The sequence below is a fragment of the Sinocyclocheilus rhinocerous genome, unplaced genomic scaffold (genome assembly GCF_001515625.1).
Source record: "Sinocyclocheilus rhinocerous isolate Xijiao unplaced genomic scaffold, SAMN03320098_v1.1 scaffold1243, whole genome shotgun sequence".
In the NCBI taxonomy this organism is placed as follows: Eukaryota; Metazoa; Chordata; class Actinopteri; order Cypriniformes; family Cyprinidae; genus Sinocyclocheilus; species Sinocyclocheilus rhinocerous.
In genome coordinates, this window is record NW_015626033.1 from 2,912,865 (window position 1) to 2,934,640 (window position 21,776).

At 36.4% G+C, this 21,776-nt stretch overlaps 2 protein-coding genes across 2 annotated transcripts; one reads left to right on the forward strand and one right to left on the reverse strand.

Annotated features, from left to right (window-relative positions):
- Positions 1-854: 854 nt before the first annotated feature.
- LOC107708134 (DNA cross-link repair 1A protein-like) lies at positions 855-5,628 on the reverse strand. The gene is given in 8 exon segments (XM_016512292.1): positions 855-1,359; positions 2,548-2,567; positions 2,569-2,684; positions 4,313-4,467; positions 4,857-5,002; positions 5,135-5,278; positions 5,399-5,517; positions 5,623-5,628. Coding segments are annotated over 8 exon segments (918 nt in total). The 3' UTR covers positions 855-1,147.
- Positions 5,629-6,076: 448 nt separating this feature from the next.
- LOC107708141 (NHL repeat-containing protein 2-like) lies at positions 6,077-21,741 on the forward strand. The gene is made up of 12 exons (XM_016512303.1): positions 6,077-6,082; positions 6,176-6,320; positions 6,747-6,899; positions 10,335-10,790; positions 11,914-12,035; positions 12,559-12,688; positions 14,748-14,832; positions 15,290-15,521; positions 16,868-16,990; positions 18,254-18,463; positions 18,546-18,774; positions 20,959-21,741. The coding sequence occupies exons 1-12, from the start codon at positions 6,077-6,079 to the stop codon at positions 21,213-21,215; spliced, it is 2,148 nt and encodes a 715-aa protein (XP_016367789.1). The 3' UTR covers positions 21,216-21,741.
- The last annotated feature ends 35 nt before the right edge of the window (positions 21,742-21,776 follow it).

The following is a 21,776-nucleotide window of genomic DNA, read 5'->3' on the forward strand; positions in this document are numbered from 1 at the left end:
GTCTCTCTTTTGGTGATTTATGAAACTGCTATTTATGATTTGTTAGTGCCAGATCATGCAGTCTGAAAGTATTGCTTTTCACCCAGCCCTGGGGGTCAACAGTAAAACAAGTAGCTCTTGTTTTCTTGTGTGCACCAAGACTTGCTGAGCTTTTGTCATTCTAAAAAAGTTATCAAAGTAATGGCTTGCTATAATTTTCATTTTGCACTATTCTGTAAATCAGCAAGGTTGAGGTAACAGAAACATTTACAAGTTTTAATAGAACTTTCCTCTAGCAGTAAATAAATGGTAGATAGCGTTACTGATAGGTTGAGCAGTATTTTACTGAGCGTTTTTTCGTAAACCTGTGAATCTGTGAACTGAAATTGCATTTAACTGCAGTATATTTTGTAGCCACATGGTAGCACACTAACACAAACTGAATTATATTAAAACATAATCTTATATTAATCTTGTATTCTTATAACCTGAATTCTGATTGCTCCTGTTCAGCATATAAATTCACATCTAAGTATCTTTTATTATATTACTTTGGCAAAGAATGTGTTTTTATAAACTGACGGCTGCATTATTGCAGTTGCATTGAAACTTGTCATGTTGGTAGCAAATCCAAATGTTTTTTTTCAAATTGAAATGAGGTTCAGATATTCTAATAAATACATGTAAAATGCAAAAAAAAAAAAACTGACACTGTTCAGCATTTAAATGACTTTTCTTACGAAAAAGATATCGTCTTGTACATGCACAAATATGAAATAAAAATGTGATTAAAAGAACAAGATCATTATTGAAACAAGTGTAGAGTGTATAGAATTTATTTCCTTTAGAAACACTTTAATATATAAAAACGTCAAGAGTAAAAAAAAAACCTCCTAAAATAAGAGAGCAAATGTGGTCCATTTAAGCATTAGCCACTGGCAAGGGGAGCCATTCATAAAAGGCAATAGAGGCAACACTATTAGCCATCACACAACCAGCACTTAAAAAGGCAGGCTGGAAGAACGAACTTAATTTTTTTTTTTTCAAATGTGAGAAGGCAGTCCAAAACTCTCAAATTTGAAATGGTCCACTGAGTAATACAGGTCCAATCAATAAAGGCACCGTTTGACTGTTTGGCCAAAGGTTTGATTGTGGATGTCAGTTTACTTTATAGCCTTGTTCCACAGCTTGAGTTTCTCAGGGCACATGATGTTGAGCGGAGGTTTCTGGGTTCAGTCTGCCACTCACGAAAGAAGCCCTCCATGGCTTTCCTGCTCCTCCAGCTGCCCACATTCACTGTGGGAAAGATCTTTTTCGACTGCAGCCACTGCACAAAACGCTTCAGCTCAAGAAAACTGCTGTGCTCACTGTAGGGAATACCTGGAACAGATAAGTATAGAGTAGGAAAGTATCTCTCAAAATCTTTGACATGCTGGGAAAACCTATTTATATCGTAATCTCCTTGCCACCGTCAAAATTCTGTAGACCAACCATGATTTCTGCTGCTTGAGCGGAGTCATATTCTAGCCTTTTGTATAATTATTTCACAATTATATAGTGTCTTTGTGTAAAGTAGCAAGCACAAATTCCCATTAATTCCCACGTTGGACATCTCAGATTCCAGTGGAGCTTGTGAAATGAGATGCATCTACTGCTTGAGGCAGCACACGATTGGGCTGCAGACCGCTGATATTATGAAATTAAAACCCTGGGCTTGCAAATTCTGACATCTTGAGTTTTTCTCTGGGTCAAATCACATCTGCTGATTCTGTTAATACAGGGCATGCTGTTTTTAGCCTGAAACGACATTCAGCATTTCTAACAACTGCAGGAAGGGAGAAAAATCAATATAATGTGATTACATTCCACATACAAAGCCATTAGGTATAATCTTGTCAGTTAGTGGAACAGAATGACAAGGCTGTGTTGTGTCTACACTGAAAATCAGTTCTATGGAAGGCAATCCTCTTTAAGATCTTATTAAGGAAGGGATGGTGTGACAGACATCAATTAAAAAAATAGCATGTTTTCAGCATTTTTGTTTTATTGGTATAGACCTACCATTAAGCAAAATGGAGAAAACCTATTAAAGTGCCATAAAACTGCCCATCATAGATGCAAGCAAATGATGCAATATGATAAGGTGTTTTTTATTCGCTTTTTTAAACGTCTTATTTCCATTTTGATTTAAAAGGATGACAATAATACAAACTCATTCACCAGACAAAATAGAGAGTATTTTTTTCCTCTTATAAAATCAAAATGCAAACAACACAATTTGGTTTACATCTGCTTCCCTTGATTAGGGTTTGTTTGGAATTGCAATTTAAGTTTCACGTGAAGCGACCAAATTTTCTAAAAATATTAGAAGTAAAGGCAGCCCTACATGTGCGCTACTGGCTGATTTTGCGGAAAACCTTTCCTGTTAATGTCAACATGCCAGACACATAACAGACAGTCTCAGATATTTCAACTGTATTGTAATATCTGCACTTAAACACTTGCTATAGTGAATCAGATAAGTAAAATCATTATATTAAATCCTTTATAATCTAAACTGACACATACCGTAGATACTGATGTTCCCGAGTCTGAGGCTGGATGTCTTCCACTCTTACACTTTGGTTGAAGGTCCAGCCCGTGGGCTTGAATGCCACTAGCTGGTCATACTTCCTGGAGAACTTAATCAAGTGTGTCCGCAGGTTCTGTACAGTTAAGAAGAAAAAAAAAAACACCTAAATCCATTTAAGCTGATTAGCTTGAGCTGTTGCTCCTCTTTAAGTTATTTTGAATAAATATGTCTGCAAATGTAATAAGTGTAAATGCAAATATACTCTTCCATTCAGAAGTCTGGGGTCAGTATGTTTTTATTTTTGTTTGTTTTTTTAAGAAATTACTTTTATTTAGAAAGAATGCATTAAATTGATCAAAAGTGACAGCAAAGAGATTTAAAATGTTTCAAAAGATTTCCATTTCAAAAGGCTGTTCATTTGAACTTTCTATTCAAATTATCCCAGTTTTCACAAAAATATTAAGCACTAAGCAGCACAATTGTTTTCGAAATTGACAATAAGAAAACGTTTCTTGAGCACCAAATCAGCATATTAGAATGATTATTGGATCATGTGTTAAAATATATCAAAACTGACAAGTTATTTTAAATTGCAAGAATATTTGGCTATTATAGTTTTAGCGTATTTTTGATCAAATAAATACAGCCTTGGTATGCATAAGAGTAGGGCTGGGTATTGACACAAATTTCACGATTCGATTCAATTCGATGAGAGTCAGTTGGTACTACATTACTATAATACTAAAGGTTAAAATTAACTGATTTGTATACAAACACTTAAATTACAATCAATGAAGCTTTACTAATAAATTTATGATACTAACTTTGCAATTGAAATAAACATTAAACATTTAAATGGTGGCTGTCATAAAAACTTGACGGATTTATTCAAACAAATTAATTTGAAAATGAATTTGAAATCTGAGACTTTGTTTCATATCAAAAGTAACAAAACACAAAGCTTTTTGCGATTTTACTTCGGATTTAAGAATCAATATTGTTTCATAAAAATGAGAATCAATTAAAATTGAGAAATCTATTTTTTTTTTTTTACCCAGCCCTACATAAGAGACTTTCAAAAACAAAGAAAATCTTACTGACCCACAACTTTTGAATGGTAGTATATGTAGCAAAACTTAGGAAGCCAAATGATGCCACATTGCAATCAACTTCTTTCTTTCAATTTACATAATGACTGTTCAATGTCGCTGCAAAAGAAAATGAGGTGCAATCTACAATCAACCTTGCCCTGAAATTTTTCCTCCTTTCTGTCATGGCCATTTAAACACATTTCTCATTGGGAACAACTCCGCAATTGCTCTGAAACAACATCTACATTGGCATGGGTGAGAAAAGTTGCTTATAATGGTTCAGGGCACATCATATGACTAATCTTTATTATCTGCAACGGTCTCATTAGAATTTACTTTTAGTCAGACTCAATCAGTGCTACCGCTGCCAGAACTGCTGTGCAAGCACTTTGTCTCTGTAATTAGAAACTTAATTTTTTCCCCCTCCCACATTAGCATAAAAGCGCTGTAAAGGAAAATGAAAGATAACAAAGAATGCTGCATGAATTTTAAACTCCAAATTGAATAAGTAAATATAGCCCCATTGATTGTGTTTAGCATAATCAGCTCTTTTTATACACTTATGAACTCAAACAGCAAAAATTGCAGATGACAGAAATTGCATTTCATATTGTATAACTCACAGATATGACAAACAAGCTGCAGAAGTTTTAAATGTAGTTCAGCTCACTTTGAAATTGAGCTGCATCATAGGAAGTACATGCACCTGAGCCACCTGCCAGTCTGTAGTGATGCGCCGGCCAATCTCCTCTGACTCCAGGCAGCACATGGTGTTATACTTATCCTTGGACAAACACACTTTAGAGCCCAACACTTCCGATACAGCTAAAGGGAACAGGTGGGACAGGTTTAAAAAAAAAATTATATATCTCTATATACACAAGAAGGGACGAATGAAAAGTAGTCTATTGGGATTTGGAAAGAAGTTGCAATCCATTGAGACAGTCAAGAGAGACCTTATTTTAACAGTCTACAGCGGGACACTATGTAATCAGAGCTTTAAATTAATCATGGATGCATTCTTTTAACACAAACAGGAAGCCAGTCAGACAAACTGTGGAACAGGAACAATTTCAAAGTCAAGTCAAGTCTTTTTTAAACTCTTTTACTTTATACGAGCTTCATTCATGAGCAAGTATGACGGTCACAGATAATAGAATAGCGAACAATCCTACAAAAGGTCTGGACAAGGCAGGACAACTTTGCTCACTGACCTAGAAAAACCTTCTCTTTCCCAACTGCGTAGGTGCCACAAACCACAAGTGTACGAGGGTTCAGTGTGACCTGTTCAAAAGCTGTGTTTACAGCAAAGGTGATGACTTCATGTTGAGCAGGAAAGGTATACTCAGGACTGCAATACCTATAGAGGAGAAAACTTTTTTTTTTGTTTTTAATCTCAACCCTATCTCAGTTAATGTGATCAAAATGATCAGCAGAGAAATAAGAGACACAATGAAGCACCAAAAAGTAGCTTTGTTAGTAGGGAGCTCACGTTGTGTCCAGATAAAGGGTCTGTATCCTGAGACCCTGCAGCTCTGGGTAGCGCTCCATGGACGGATCAGCCCGGAAGTCACCTGTGTGGAGCACCGTCTGGCCATCTGGCAGAACAAATAGTAACATGGCTGCCCCAGGACAGCTGGGGGGGGAAACAGTCATTGTTATTAAGGTCTTGTCATTCTGTATAAACACAGGGACCTGTAATAAAGAAATAAATTGGGCTTCAAATCTTCATTAGTTACTTAGAGGATACACTTACTGATTAGCATCCAGGAGAATGACCTTCACTCCTTGCACCATACACTTTGTGTTCATTGGGAGAACATGAACATACTGCTCATCCACCTTCAGCTTGCTCTTCACCAGGTTACTAGTTATCTACAATGATTAACACCAGTTAGTAATGAAAACCAAGATTCAGTCAAGAACAAATCCTCCCTGACACCATCGTTGAGAAAAAAGAAAACATTTTCATTTCTTCACTGGCATTTTGCTTTCCCCATTTGTTTTTACATTTTCCACCTTCGTCCTGACCCTTATATTTAACTGACGTAAATTTGTGATATTTTGTCAATGTGCTGATAATTCTGATTTCATAACCATGACACATTTCTGAAGTTGAAAGGGATAGTTGAACCAAAAATTAATTCTTTCATGATTTACTCACTCTTATGTTGTTGCAAAACAGTATGACTTTCTATCTTGTGTGAAACATAAAAGAAGATACTTTGAGAAATGTGTTTTTGTGTGTGTGTGTGTGTAATATATATATATATATACTGTATATACACAATAGAAGTCAATGGTCTGTGTTGTTCCTGTGCTGTTACCAATTCTCTTTTGTGTTTGAAAGAAGAAAGAAATTAATAAAGGTTTGGAAGAACATGAGGGTGAGTAAATAAACGACAATTTTTATTTTTGGGTGAACTAAGGTGCAATGAAGGTGTATTTATTTATTTTAATCCTTTCATAACAGATTGTGTTCAAGAAAAGCATTCTCTAGCTGACTATATTTTAGAATGGAGTATAACTTTAGCTGTCAGATCTTTTCCCCATTCAGAGCCAGTTAGACTATGCTTTAGAGGACGCGACGACTCAAGAAGAGAAAGAAAATCTTGTACATCAGTATTTGCACAAAATAGACGAAAATGACGATTTAATTATACCAGATTTTGAAGAAGGTAAGAGTGTAAATGAACTCAGTGGGTGTGAGAATGTATACAGTATTTGGATCTCGTGGGAGTGGCTTTGAAACTTAAGATCAATCATAGATTGATTCGTGGTTTTAGATAAACGAATAACATTATGGAACATGACAAGCCAATCACAAATTGCTTCTGTGATTTTTACTGCTCTATAATGTTGTATTGAATTAACAGTGAGTGTTTCACACTGTAGTGTTGGTTCTGGGAGGCTATCATGGGGGGACATCCTGTTCAGATTTGTATCTGCCTTGCCAATTTTTTAAAGGCACCACCACAAAAAATGCTGAATAATTTATAGCAACACATTTTTATATGCCTCAAGAGAATATATTTTTCATTTAATGTAAATTTTCATAATATATGTCATAGTTAAACTGTAACCATTCCATTGTTGTTTTGAAGGACTGGAATGGTTGAACACAGATGGCCCATTGTCACTCAGGAAGGAACTATCAGGCAAAGTGGTGGTGCTTGACTTCTTCACCTACTGCTGCATAAACTGCATGCACCTACTTCCTGATCTACACCAGTTGGAGCAAAGTTACACCATAGAAGGTATGACTGATACATGTTTCGTTAGAGACTGTTTGTGGACCAGTGAAAGACAAGGAGAGTGTAAAATTATACCATATGATAAACATGGCATCTACCCTGATTTAGAGTATGTTTGTAGTGATTACATTAGATATTTACATCATTAGGTAAACAAAAAGCATCTTACAATATGTAGCTGTACTAAATAGGCAATCCAGATAAATGTTTCTTGACTGTGTTGATGAGAACTTTACAAATATCCCATAGTAAATCATTCCCAGGGTTCACTGGGGCAGAAGAGAGAGCCTTTTGAGCTTGATAACTTCTTCTGGTCCAGCAACACATTCCCATTATCTCTCAACTGTATCGGATAGGAGACTTTAAATATCCACAGAGACCAGATCGAGGGCAGAGAGTTAAACATAGATACACTATTATAAGGGTCTGTAGCTTATTGTAGCAGCTCTGCATTCAGTGCTATCAGCTCCAGCTGTCAGTAGCCCATCGGTGGCCACTTCTGTGGGATCATCCGGGGCAACTGGCCAGGCAGGCGTCAGCCCACTCTCTAGCATACCTCACACATAACTCATCGCTGGCACTTCTTTTGGTAAATTCTGTTACCGCTGTTCAGAACATGCCTCCCCAGTCCCCACCACTCTTCCAAACGTCTCATTAATTATTAGGGTTTATTGTTGATTATATTGCAGAACAGTGGCCTTTTATTATTAAACAGAGATGTTTTTACTCACATCATCTAATGTTGGCTGGCTCTGGGTTGGTTCTTTCCAATTTCTATTAAACTTCTACTAAAAAAAAAATAATAATGTTCTTGCCCTGCCACTATTTTCAGTGGCACAACCATAAAAATTATCTTTCCATAAAAATACAACCATAAAAATTATTTCATTTACAGAAAATAAATATTTATTAGTTTTATTTGCTGGAATTTTTACAGTAAGCATAGAGTTTTTATAACATAAACATGCTGACTTGTTTGATGTTTCCAATACTAAAATCTTAAAATATTAATAATAATAGTATTATATTAACTTATTTATTGTTATTAATTTATTTATTATTCTTTAACAAATTTATATATATTGAATAAATAATCAGCTTCATGTATTATTATTAATATTTATTTTCCTAAAAACACATGTACATAATCAACAAAAATCGTAGTGACGACACAGCTCTAGTTTGATGGGGCAGGCAACAGCTTAAACTCACGCGTATCGAAACCAAGCAATCCTTGTTGTTAAAACCTGCATATATTCCATAGGTTACACTTATACTTCTCTCTCATACTCCTCATCATAAGCAGAAGTGCTGGTTTTAGCATGCATTTACTCCCCTGAGGGGAAATCAGCTGGAGAGACATGAGAAAGAATACAGAAAAACATTGAGCACATTTTGACTACGCCAGGTGTATTTCAAATGCATTTATAGGCAGAGGGGAAGCAGGCTAAAAGCATACTGAAATGGGACACTGGCCCCCCGTGCGTGTGCTTCCTGTCTCCGCTGCTGAGCCTATTGAAACCATTGTCTGTCTGCTTCAATCATCAGTGACTGTGTCGCTTACCCCAGGGACACAGAATGGAGGAATGTCACTTCCAGTGACGAGGCGGAGAAGTTCCGCTGACATTTTTGTTAAATTAGACAAAGTCAAGCGGAGTGAGCACAGACTATAGCGTAGTGCAGGAGACTGGAACAAACAGAGCGCATTGGTTATAATGGGATGCCTGGGGGCTGAATGAGCTCCCAATCAAGACTCCTGTCTTTTCCTTGATTGGTTTTGACATTCTGCATGCAGTAGCCTTTGTTAGGATATGTACCTCTGGGATTCTTATACTCTCATTTCTTGAAAGGGGCCTACATTTTCTATACTTGTTTTGTAGCATTTTGTTTTTTTTTGTGTGTATATTTATAATCCTAGTTAAGGATTCTTGCATTAAAAAACAGCCGATTAACTTGTTAACTTGACCAGTTTTCACACCCTCTCTGACCCTTAAGGCCCATTTACAAGAAAAATAACTGTAACTATATTTGTGTCCACACATATGCAAGATAATGTTCTGTTTATTATAAGTGTGCATGATATGTCATCTGTTGATTTTAAATGCTGGAGAGCTTAAATGGCTGTCAAATGTTTTTATCGTTCATCAGCTGGAAAAAATTATGGACGTGAATCCAACCATATTGTTCCTCTTCGTTGTGGACTACCCATTCTTATAGAATTAAAATTAATTCTGGTGTGAGCAGCCTTTACACTTTGTCCTAAGCAGATGATACATAAAGTGTCAAGCAATCAAATATATTCCATTTTTTGTGACCTTGATAAGCAATGTGTGACATGACGTTGTCAGTCCCTTAGTTTTCCTTTTTGTAGGTTTGTGTTTCCCCGCCCACTTTGAATCCCATTGGTCTAAACACACACTCCACATAACTGTTTATTAAACATGTCTTAATTGGGTATTTTTATGCTATGTCGTTCAGCATTACATCTTTCATTGTGGACAGTAAGGCTTCTATGTAAATGAAATGTGTTATGACTGGCTAACCTCGTTGCATATCTAATCAGTAACAAGGCTCCTCCTAAATGGTTTTTTTAATGTCAATATGATGATTTCTGCTTAGTTTCCGTTGGATGAGTGGATAGGAGTTTTACAATGTGATTATTACAGTATGTCTAGTACATTGAGGACTTTTATAGCAAGTAAAATGCTGATTTTCATGTCCTCTTTACAGACATTTTTGTTCCAGATAGACTTTGTTGTTCTTTTACTGAATGTTTTTAAAAAGAAAGGAACTGTGACTCATGAAGAGTGAGGTTTAGTACTGTTGAAAACATTCAAGGCGCTGACACACGGACAAAAGATGGTTCTTTGGGATTTTCAGTGTTCAAGGACTCGGATAAAACATGTCAGAAGCATACACCAACGCAACATGCTTCCACACATTGTTGAGGAGATAAGAATGAACAGCTTTGTGTAACCTGAATAGATTTTCTTTGAACGAACAAAAAAAGCATCCACAAAAAACATAATTAGGCAAAAAATAAATTTAAATAATTAAATGAAAGCCACTTTCCTATCGTTCCCTTTTGATTTAGGTTCAGACCTCGATAGATTAAAAATGATTTCATAAACGTTCTTTATAAAGGACCTTTTAGAATAACTTTGAAACCTAAATGTACCTCAGGGCATTTTAATAAAAGTTCTACTAAGGCCAGTAGGTTTTGGTAGGTAAAAACTTTTTTCTTTTTCATCTCCATTACAGATGGTCTTCAAAGAGAGTATCAAGTGCTAGATGATAAAGTATTCTTTTTATTTGTTTTTATTTTAATTTCATCATTATCAATCTTAGAAGCCTAAAATAGGATAAGATTATCATACCTCCTCTTCAGTGTCAAACCCTCTATATATCTTGCATTTCTCTTCTTTTCCATCTCTGCAGACGGTCTGGTTGTTGTAGGTGTGCACTCGGCTAAGTTCCCCAATGAGAAGGTCCTAAAGAACGTACGCAGTGCGGTGTTGAGATATGACATCACCCATCCTGTAGTGAACGACAGCGATGCCTGTCTGTGGCAGGAGCTGGAGGTGTCCTGCTGGCCCACGCTGGTACTGCTGGGACCCAGAGGGAACCTGCTTTTCTCCCTGGTGGGTGAAGGCCATCGAGAACAGCTCTTCCTTTTCACTGCTGCTGCCCTCAAGCACTACAGAGAACAAGGGCTGCTCAAGCACCATGATGTGGGAATTAAACTGTATAGAGACTCCCTGCCTCCCTCCATCCTCTCTTTCCCTGAGAAAATAGCCATGGACCCCAGTAGCAAGCGGTTGGCTATTGCCGACACAGGACACCACAGGGTACTGGTGGTCTCCAATACTGGGCAGGTGCTGCACTGTATAGGGGGTAAGACCTGTTAATACACGCTTTTTAAGTTAAGTTATCAAATTCAGGGGACACTGCTTTTGTTCTGTTTTTTAAAGAAAACAGGGACACTCTCAATTTCTTTATGGTGCATAATTACATTAGAAAATTTGCATTTTAGTTTCAGAATTTTCTGTACTTTCTTTATTTATTTATTTTTGATAATATAATTTGACATGCGTTCAGATCAGATCTTCATTTAATTATTATTAAAATTCATGCACATACTACCGTTCAAAAGTTTTGGGTCAGTAAGATTTAAAAAGAAATAATTTTTTTTTTCTTTTTTTTTTTATTAAACAAAGATGCATTAAATTGATCAAAAGTGACAGTAAAATATATTTATATTGTTACAAAAATTTAAGAAAAAAAAAAGTTCCCACAAAATATTAAACAGCTCAATTGTTTTCAATATTGATAATAATAAGGAATGTTACTTGAACAATAAATCAGCATGTATGAATGGTTTTTGAAGGATCATGTGACACTGAGGACTAGAGCAGTGGCTTCTGAAAATTCAGCTTTGCCATCCCAGGAATAAATTACATTTTAAAATATTTTAAAATAGCAAACAGTTATTTCAGATTGCAATAATATTGCTGTTTTTATGGTATTTTTCATCAAATAAATACAGTCATGGTGAGCATAAGAGACTTCTTTCAAATCATTAAAATTGTTATTTATATATTAATATTATTTCAATTAAAATGTATACATTTTATTAGTTTGCCATGTAATTTAATGAATAAAACTAGTAATGTGATAAATAGGGTTAGGGTTAAATGTATGTAATTTTATTATTCAAAATTGAATGAATAACTAGAATAGTTTTTTTTTTTTGTTTGTTTGTTTTTTGCAAGAGAGAATGTCTTTGCTGGAATGAAGTTTGTTATTTGTACCTGTTTGGGTGTTACACCCTAAAATAAGGGGCAAATTGCATCCGTCCTTGAAATGCAGTTCTGTTCCCTTGCAGGATGGTTCCATAAAATTAGGGTTGCCAACTGCCCTATATATTAAATATAGAAAATCTGTTAATTTTCTTTTTGGTGAATGTTTTGAGGCTATTTTAGTCTACTTTTAGACTGGTTTATCTTTGCCTTTATAGGTCCCTCAAGTGGGAGACGAGATGGAAATTTGTTTGAGGCACAGTTCAGCTCCCCACAAGGGGTGTTCATAAAGGGAGACATGGTCTACGTGGCTGACACTGAGAACCACCTTGTTAGAAAGGTAAATCAGCAGAATCGTTTTTTGCAAGAGAGAATGTCTTTGCTGGAATGAAGTTTGTTATTTGTACCTGTTTGGGTGTTACACCCTAAAATAAGGGGCAAATTGCATCCGTCCTTGAAATGCAGTTCTGTTCCCTTGCAGGATGGTTCCATAAAATTAGGGTTGCCAACTGCCCTATATATTAAATATAGAAAATCTGTTAATTTTCTTTTTGGTGAATGTTTTGAGGCTATTTTAGTCTACTTTTAGACTGGTTTATCTTTGCCTTTATAGGTCCCTCAAGTGGGAGACGAGATGGAAATTTGTTTGAGGCACAGTTCAGCTCCCCACAAGGGGTGTTCATAAAGGGAGACATGGTCTACGTGGCTGACACTGAGAACCACCTTGTTAGAAAGGTAAATCAGCAGAATCAGGTCAAGCTATTTCTCCTGCTGGCAACTCTAACCCAAATTCACTCTGATTGGTGCTTGAAAAACCGCTTGTGTCTGTCCTCAATAGAATCTGACTTTTTTTCCTTCTCTAGATCAACCTTTCAGAAGGAAAAGTCTCAACCTTAGCCGGCACTGGCGTTCAAGGTACAGATAAAGAAGGCGGTGCACTGGGACCACAACAGCCAATCAGCTCTCCCTGGGATGTTACCCTTGGCAAAGCAGGTCAGGTACTTTTACTATTCATCCTCTTCTAGTATACTCTGCTCCTTCCTTTAGAATTAGGATCACTCTGTTTTCTTTTTTTCTACCTTGCTCATAAAATTTTATATCTTGTGAATCTGCGTTTCATTATTCTGCTGCGAGCATTTTATGCATCCCTCTCACATCTTCCCTCTATCTGTCTTGTCCATCTTGGAATCTTTAATCAGGTTGCTCTCAGAAGTCTTCGCTTTGTAGATACCACACTCGCCTTTGATTTTCACAAGTGTGTACGGTGAGGGGTGCAAAAAAGATCTTTGTTCTGCTAAAATGGCCTCTTGTTGTTTGGAAGCGGCCCTGGAGGAAATTGCAGGGTCGGTCAGTTGCTAACCAGAGACACAAAGCTGAATGTTGTGGTGTTGCCTGAGTTAAACCCACAACCCCAAAGAAATAGAAGGTGATATGATCAGAAAGCACTCATGTGGCTGTGGTTTCTGATAAATGGCGCCTCTAACGAACTGTTTTCATCAAAGATTGCATCTTTTTGTTTCACAGTAATATCCTTATACAGACCGGCCCTGGACAAGATGTCCCACAGGTCTAGAAAATTTAATTTAACATGCTTCTAAAACATCATTAAAATTCCTACTTTATATTTGAAGGCATTATTTAATCAGTACACATTATTTCATCATATCGTTCCATTAAACAGCTGAAGAAATGGATGTGGCCAGCATTAGCTGAGAGAGAGAGAGAGATGTTTAAAGTGGTCTGTGCAGTGTGTGTTTGATTTAGTCAGCGTGTGTTTGGAGCACATTCATTGATGGTCCCCACTGTGCATTAGGTCTGTTCCCTGAACAGTCGGTTGCTTTCTTGCAGGTTCTCCTGCTAAGAAAATAAGATATTGCTGTATCGTAATTTAACATGCTTCTAAAACATCATTAAAATTCCTACTTTATATTTGAAGGCATTATTTAATCAGTACACATTATTCCGTCATATCGTTCCATTAAACAGCTGAAGAAATGGATGTGGCCAGCATTAGCTGAGAGAGAGAGCGAGATGTTTAAAGTGGTCTGTGCATTGTGTGTTTGATTTAGTCAGCGTGTGTTTGGAGCACATTCATTGATGGTCCCCGCTGTGCATTAGGTCTGTTCCCTGAACAGTCGGTTGCTTTCTTGCAGGTTCTCCTGCTAAGAAAATAAGATATTGCTGTATCCTGTTCCTTTATGCATCTGCTGTTGTCACTGATGCTATTTCCAGTGCTCTAAAGCCTTTCAGTACTTTCTTTTGCCACATTCCACAAATGGAATATAACAACAGGGTCACTTTTGTATTGTTTTTTTTCCATAAAGAGTCAGTGAATGGAGGCAAATCTAAACCTTTAGAAAACATTATTTAATCAAACTAAATACATTTAGGAAAAGAGATAAAATTTATGCTTTTGTTTAATATTATTATTAATTTATACTTAATATTATTTGTTATTATATACTTATAAAATATTATAAACAATATACAAAACAAAATAATAAATATATTACATAATATTCATATAAAAAATATAAATATATATATTTATTTTATTTTTTTGTCCTGTAATCAACTTTAGGCTCCTTATTTCTAGGGTGAAATATTGAAGTAAATTTACTGAAGTATTTTATTTTATTTATTTATTTATTTATTTTTACTTTTCCACAGACCAATGGTTCTCTCTATAGTATAATATGGAATTTTTGCTATTATTGTTGTAATGGGACACATTTGTGGGACAGGTGGTCGAGTCAGACACCTACATCAGATACCATATGTTACTGGATATGAATATAAGCAATGTCTCATTTACATTGTGGAATGATCTTGCATGCATGGATGAGATCTAATAAAGTGATCGCCATGCAGCCAAAAAGGATCAAATGTGATATGAAGGTTATGCGAGTTAGAAGTTGACAACTTGTTTACTCGTTTCATGCGTGCTCGACTAAGAATTAGTTCTGTTATTTTTAGCAAGATAATCAACATTAATATGTTGTAAACATGTAAGCTGTTTACTATTTGATAGCGTGTGTTCATGTTTATGCAGGTGGTGATGTTTTGTGGATAGCCATGGCAGGAACGCATCAGATCTGGGCTCTCTTCCTGGAGGACGGGAAGCTTCCCAAAGGGAGGTGAGCTCTTCTCCCAGTGTTCTCCTCATGTCAGTTCTGTACAGACAAGGCAGGGTTCAAGTAAAGAGGCCACGGCACTGCCCAAGTGATGTCATTTTCTGGGCAGCCACACAGTTCACTGTTGGTGGAAATCGTTCTGATCGTCCTGATACAAAATGAACTTGGTGTGCTGTTCGCAAATGTAACATTTCTCTTGACGTTTTTAGAGGTGTAGCGAGCACTGATAACAGCTTTAATGTCTCAGGGAATAATTAATAAATATAATGATTTTAAGACTTTTTGGTACCATTTGCCAGAGATTTTTTGGGGGGGTCTCTTACATGCTATTAGATCAAAATTGCAGTTATTTTGTCACAATTCCGGCTTTTGTTTTAGAGTCAGCCAAATTAAGAGCAGCAACTGTTCCATATAATCATTCTAATCAGACTTAACCATCTTTATCTAATGCCTTTTCCAGCGACAGCAAAAAAGGAACATGTGTGCGCTTTGCGGGCAGTGGGAATGAGGAGAACAGAAATAACGTGTATCCTCATAAAGCGGGTCTGGCCCAGCCGTCAGGCCTGGCTCTTGCCCCAACAGAGCCCTGGGAGTGTCTCTTTATCGCTGACAGTGAGAGCAGCACCATTCGTAGCCTTTCGCTGAAGGATGGAGCAGTCAAACATGTGGTGGGGGGAGAGAGAGACCCTCTGGTAAGCCCTGCCTGCCATGTTTACAGGTCTGAACAGTTTAACATGTCAAAGATATGTGTTTTTCACCCATTTTTGTGGTTTTGCAACCCGTAATACTGATTTAAAAAATGATATTGATGCCAAATTATATCTGGTATAATAGATGTATTGTTGTAGTATTGTTTGTATACTATTATAGTATTTATTAATCGTTTTTTTATATAGTTTTATTTTAATTTTAGTTTTAGAGATTTTAGTTATGTGCTTTTAACAATTTTATTAGATTTTTTGTCATGTATTTAGTTTTAATTTATTTTATTTCTATTTAAGTTTTAGCTTTTGTAACTTTAGTGCTTCAACTTGTTTTATTTTAGTTCATTTTAATTAGTTAGTTTTTTCTTCTAATATTTATATATAGAATTTTTTTAGCAATTTCATTGATATTATTTAAGTCACTTTTCACCCAAAAACAACAATACTATGGGTAAAAAGCTCACTGTGTAGCACAAGTTTATAAAAGTTGTCAGTATAAACAAGCTGTTTTTAAGTAAATTAAAGCTTATAAACCTACTGTATATAAAGAGTCCAATTTATTAGCAAGTTCTTTATACATTATTAGCCGGGTTAATGCAATGATTTATAATCCAGTCAGATACCAAGAAAGAAGCTGGAAGGAAGAAGGTGTTTAAAGATGTCTTCTTGAGAGGACTCTGCTCTTTGGTCAAGCAGACCTTTATTTCTTCTGATCAGTATCAGATAATTTCTCTCTCTACTGAGCACTTTGTCTTCCCTGCACATGCTTTATAAGGGAAGGAGTGTGTGGAAAAACACACCACATGGAGAGATTTGAATTTTTATGGGGTCATAAATTATCACAGTTGATTACATGCCACATTTGTATGTGGTGTAAAGCACTTTTTTGTGCAAGTTTGTTTGGCACTACAAGATCCCAAAGCTTACTTGTAATGCAAGGAGACGTTTAATAAAAGTCGTGGAGCAGTTTTTATCACTTAATGAACCTAGGCGATTTGAATGAGAAACTATTTTTCTCCATTCCTTGGAGCAGTCAAGACATTTTTCAGATCTGCTAGATTTCCAGAGTTTCCTTCTGGCAGAGAATGAGAATGGATTGGGTTTCGCCATATTTGGTCACTGGAATTAATGAGCTTTTTTTCTTCCCTTGTGATGTTCAGTGACTTATTTTGAACATTAGACCACCGCAGCGCTGTGATTGAGTAAATATACAGAAAAGGCTCATTTATACGTTCTCAAAACTTTGCACCAAAGCGTAACGTTTTTCGCATGTGTAAGCAGTCAAGAAATCATGCATGGCCTTTAAAGATTATGTTTTCTTTTTGCTTGAGCAGAACCTGTTTGCGTTTGGAGACATTGATGGTAAAGGCATAGATGCAAAACTGCAGCATCCATTAGGAGTGTCCTGGGATGAGGGCAGCAGCCTCCTCTATGTAGCCGATTCTTACAATCACAAGGTCAGTCTTTCTGCACCAGACACGCTAACAATGCACTGAAGTCCCATTGAGTGACTTTTATTTTAAAGCTAAAATACATTAGAACAAAGTTGGGGATTGTTGAATTAGTTAAATAACTTGCTAAATTAGTAAATGTGTGTGTATATATATATATACAGTGGTGTGAAAAAGTGTTGGCCCCCTTCCTGATTTCTTATTTTTTTGCATGTTTGTCACACTTTAATGTTTCAGATCATCAAACAAATGTAAATATTAGTCAAAGATAACAATTTCTTTTCATGAAGAGGTTATAGCCTGCATTTGCATAAATTAATCAAATTGTAAATTAATCAAATTAAAAAAACTGATTAGATAAAATCTGACTAAATGTAATTTTTAATTAAAGGGGTGGTTCACTGTTTTTTTTTTCTAGGCTTGATTGTGGGAACATTACACACTAACTAATGTTAAGAAAGTGAAATCGCAATGAACCACCTCTTTAAATACAGCTTAAATACACTTTTTAAAGAAAACATTTGACAAAAGTATGTTTTTGTGATCAACCCTATTCTATTATTATTATTTCCTATTTTTCTCTTCTATTTTTTATTTGTGAAACTTTCCAAATTCTCATACTTATTTACTCAGAATTTGCTCCACATCAGGCCATCCAAGATGTAAAAGGATTTTTCCCCCATCCAAACAGATCTGGAAAAATGTAGCATTACATCACTTGCTCACCAATGGATCCTCTGCAGTGAATGGGTGCCGTCAGAATGAGAGACTATCCTTAATGTTGCTTTCTCCGGTGAAAAAGTTGTCTTGTCTAAATCAGGAGAGGAAAATGCACAGATAAAGCACCATTAAGCCAAAACGGTTCTAAACAAATATGTCGGTGGATTTTAAAGACAACAGGGGATGGACTTTTTCACAATAGTTTAAAGTTTTACTTCACAAAACGTTAATTGATGGACTTAAGTTGTGTGGATTACTTGTGGATTTCTGTGATGTTTTTTATCAGCTCTCATTCCCATTCACTGCAGAGGTTCCATTGGTGAGCAAGTGATGTAATGCTACATTTCACCAAATTTGTTCTGATGAAGAAACAATCTCTTCTACATCTTGGATGGTCTGAGGGTGAGTAATTTATCAGCAAATTTTTATTTTTGAGAAAACTATTCCTTTAACCACAAAAAATGGTGCAAGTTTTTGAATCGGCAAGCACTTAGTTTAACTACCAATGGTCATTGACTCCGCGAGCATGAAAGAGCTTCTCTGTTGTAGATCAAAGTGGTGGATCCGAAGACTAAGCAGTGCAGGGTGCTTGCAGGCACAGGGAAGGCTGGGAACGGACTTGGCCCGAGCTTTCTGGAGTCCAGCTTCAATGAACCCAGAGGCCTGTGTCTGGGTGAAGAAGGAAAGCTGCTGTATGTGGCGGACACCAACAACCATTGCATCAAAGTCCTGGACCTGGAGACCAAAACTGTCTCTTTGGTGAGTTCCTACATGTGGGTTGTCATTTGTCAGTTGTCATTCTAAACTATTTTTTTTATTGTTTTCTCTTTTTTTGCGCCAGTTTCCCATTGTAGTTCAGCAAGAGGTTGATGCTGTCCTCACAACCGCCACTAGCAACACACCTGCGGTCAGAAAGCTTCCCAAGCTTCCCAAATCAGCCCCAGTCTTTACAATGCCATCAATCACAGTTCCTTCAGGACACTCAGTGACACTTTTGCTGAAATTGGCACTACCGGCTGGGACCAAGCTGACCGAAGAAGCCCCTAGTTTCTGGTGCTTATCTGCAGAAGGTACAAAATCAAATGTATCCAATAAGAGCATCTTTACTAGCTCTCAATGCCAATCACTTACCATGCATATTATGTAAAACGCGTTTGTTTACATGCGGTTTTTCGCACCTTTTACACTATTCCTCTGGGGCTCCTCTGTGTAGTATTCTGTTTGCTGGATTGCCGTGTTCACACATTTTCAGCAGGCTTCAGGGACCAGCTGGCCATACTGGGAGATGATCCAAGGATAAATAAACAATTCCTTTATGCATCCCAACACACGATCAACCCCTCATTCTATCTTACCCTTCCTATCTCTCTCTCTTTTTAGCATCATCATTTCTGCCTCACCCTCCATCCGTCTGCTGCAACATTTGTCTTTCCTGTTGTCTTTTCTCTCAGTTCTTCTTCACAAAAACGTCAATCCCACCCGAAAGCACAACTTCCATGATTGATAATCAGCCCAGTCACCAGAGACGACTTCTGCTCATCACACTGGTTGTTTGTCTACGCTCTGCAGTCCGCACCAAAACATTCTAAAATCCAATAAACAAGCACCTAATTAGTTGACGAAAGTGGTCATAGTTGAAGTGACAAAAAGTCCCGGGGGGCTACTCTGCATAATTAGAACAAAGATACCCATTAGGACCAAAAAAGCCTGACTGCCTGTGGGCGTTAAATTCTCAGAAACGGCAACTAATAGTTCTGTCTGACTTTGATTGATTGACTGTAATTATGCACCAAATTACCGTGAGTGCTTGTTTGTGGGTGGCTTCGCATGTGTACTAGTTAGTAGTGTTAATTGTTTTGTGTGTTATATGTAAATACAAGTGTGAGATTGAATTCCTGTAATTTGTTCCCCTGGAAAATTATTATCATTATGTAAATGGTTACATCAGCAGGGTCAGAAATTAATGGAGTCTTGAGGAAAGTGCCATCAAAAGTGACAAAAAATATGACCATTATTTTTATGATTTTATATGTACATTTACTTGTGATTTTATATATTTTTAAAAATCTTAGTTATATAGTTGCATTAATTGAAAGAGAACAACTTTTAGTTATTTATAATTAATTTGTAAATAAGTATTTGCACACTTAAGCAACATTTAAAAATGAATATCAGATTATATAAAATATCAAACATAGTGTCATTTATTTTAATGAAAGACAGTTTGAATTTTGAGTTTTACAAAAATGTGTAAACCTTGCCCTCATAGATAAAAATGTCACAAAAATATTAAGACATACATTTTCAACATTGATAATAAGAAGAAATGTTACTTGATCAACAAATCAGCATGAATAGAATGAATTCTGAAGGATCATGCTGAATGTCTACTGAACATTCAGCTTTGCCATCACATGAATGAATTATATATTCTACAAAATAGTAAAATAGAAAACATTTTAAATTGTAGTAATATTGCTGTATTATTACTGTAATAATAATTACTGTTTTGATAAAAAATGCAGCTTTGGTGAGCATTTGAATGATTGATATATATATATATATGTGTGTGTGTGTATACATGTGATTTTATATATTTTTTAAAATCTAGGCTTAGTTATATAGTTGCATGAATTTAAAGAGAACAGCTTTTAGTTTATTTGTAAATAGGTATTTGCACACTTAAGCAACATTTAAAAATGATGAATATCAGATTAGATAAAATATCAAACATGGTGTCATTTATTTTAATGAAAGACCGTTTGAATTTTGAGTTTGACAAAAATGTGTAAACCTTGCCCTCAGAATTATTTTTCTGACAGTTTATGGTCTGTGCTCTGTGCATATGTTTTACGTAGGTCAGCCCTGTAGGTCTTTGCTCACATCCTCTCCTGTTCAGTCTCACTGGGGATCATTTGATTGGACACTGTCCTAATTCTATCCGTCACTTGTCTTAGTAGCCTCCCTCTGATTCAAGGCCAGTGACACACACCTAGTTCACACGGCATTGCAGAAACATGAACCACTAGCGTACATGATTCCCTACTGAAATTGTGTTTGTATGCATACTGAAAGTCCCCATCAACTGCCAGAGAATATTTCATTGCGTTGGCAGGTGTATATGTGTTGTTTTACACCCAAACACATGGTGCTGTAGGAACCAGTGCCTTTCATACAAACATAAGCCAGAAATATCAAACATTACAGGAATCGTCCATTGACCGCACACTAAGCCGTGTTGTTTTTCTCGGCAGGTAATGAGTGGTTACTGGAAGGGCGAGCTGTGACGGGGAGCATCAGTGATCTCTCTGAACCCATCTCGATCGTCTCATCAATCCCAGTGGCCCCTGCGTCCACAGACCCCACGCTGATGCTCGACGCCTGGGTCTACTGCTGCCTTTCTGAGGGCGGGGCTTGTATGATGAAGGCAGTGTCCTTCAAACAGCCTCTTCTGATTGATTCCACATCTGAGGAAGGTTCTGTTGCTGTGATGCTTGAGCATGCCTTTTAAAACAAGTGTCCACCCAAAGGATCTTGGAGCACATTTAAAGGGATACTTTACCCAAAAATGAAAATTCTGTCATAATTTACGCATCCTCTTGTTGCTCCAAAACTGTGTGACTTTCTGTCTTCTGTGGAACATAGAAGATATTTTGGAGAATGCTGGTAACCAAACAATTTCAGTTACTGTTGACTTGCATTGTACGGACAAAAATTACAATGCAAGTCAGTGGGAATCAAAACTGTTTTGATACCATCATTATTCCGAATATCTTCCTTTATGTTCCTCAGAAGAAAATAAGTCATAGATGTTTGAGGGTGAGTAAATGTTGAAAGAATTTTCATTTTGGGTCATCCAAAAATTAAAATTGTCATTTACTAAACATCATGTCGTTGCACCACAGAATTAAAATTTTATCTCACACCTTTTTTTTCACAATTCTGGCTTTTTTCACAAGTCCAAATAGTGAGAGGAAAAATGTCAGAATTACCTTTTTTATTTTTATATTCCGGAAACAAGCTTCCATAGTTTTGGACCCCACTGACTTTCATTATACAGACAAAAACATTT

Excerpts from the sequence above, each read along its gene's own strand:
- LOC107708141 (XM_016512303.1), top strand. Across the intron at positions 6,321-6,746 it reads TATACCAGATTTTGAAGAAG|GACTGGAATGGTTGAACACA; the intron begins GTAAGAGTGTAA and ends GTTGTTTTGAAG. Across the intron at positions 12,689-14,747 it reads TGTTACCCTTGGCAAAGCAG|GTGGTGATGTTTTGTGGATA; the intron begins GTCAGGTACTTT and ends ATGTTTATGCAG.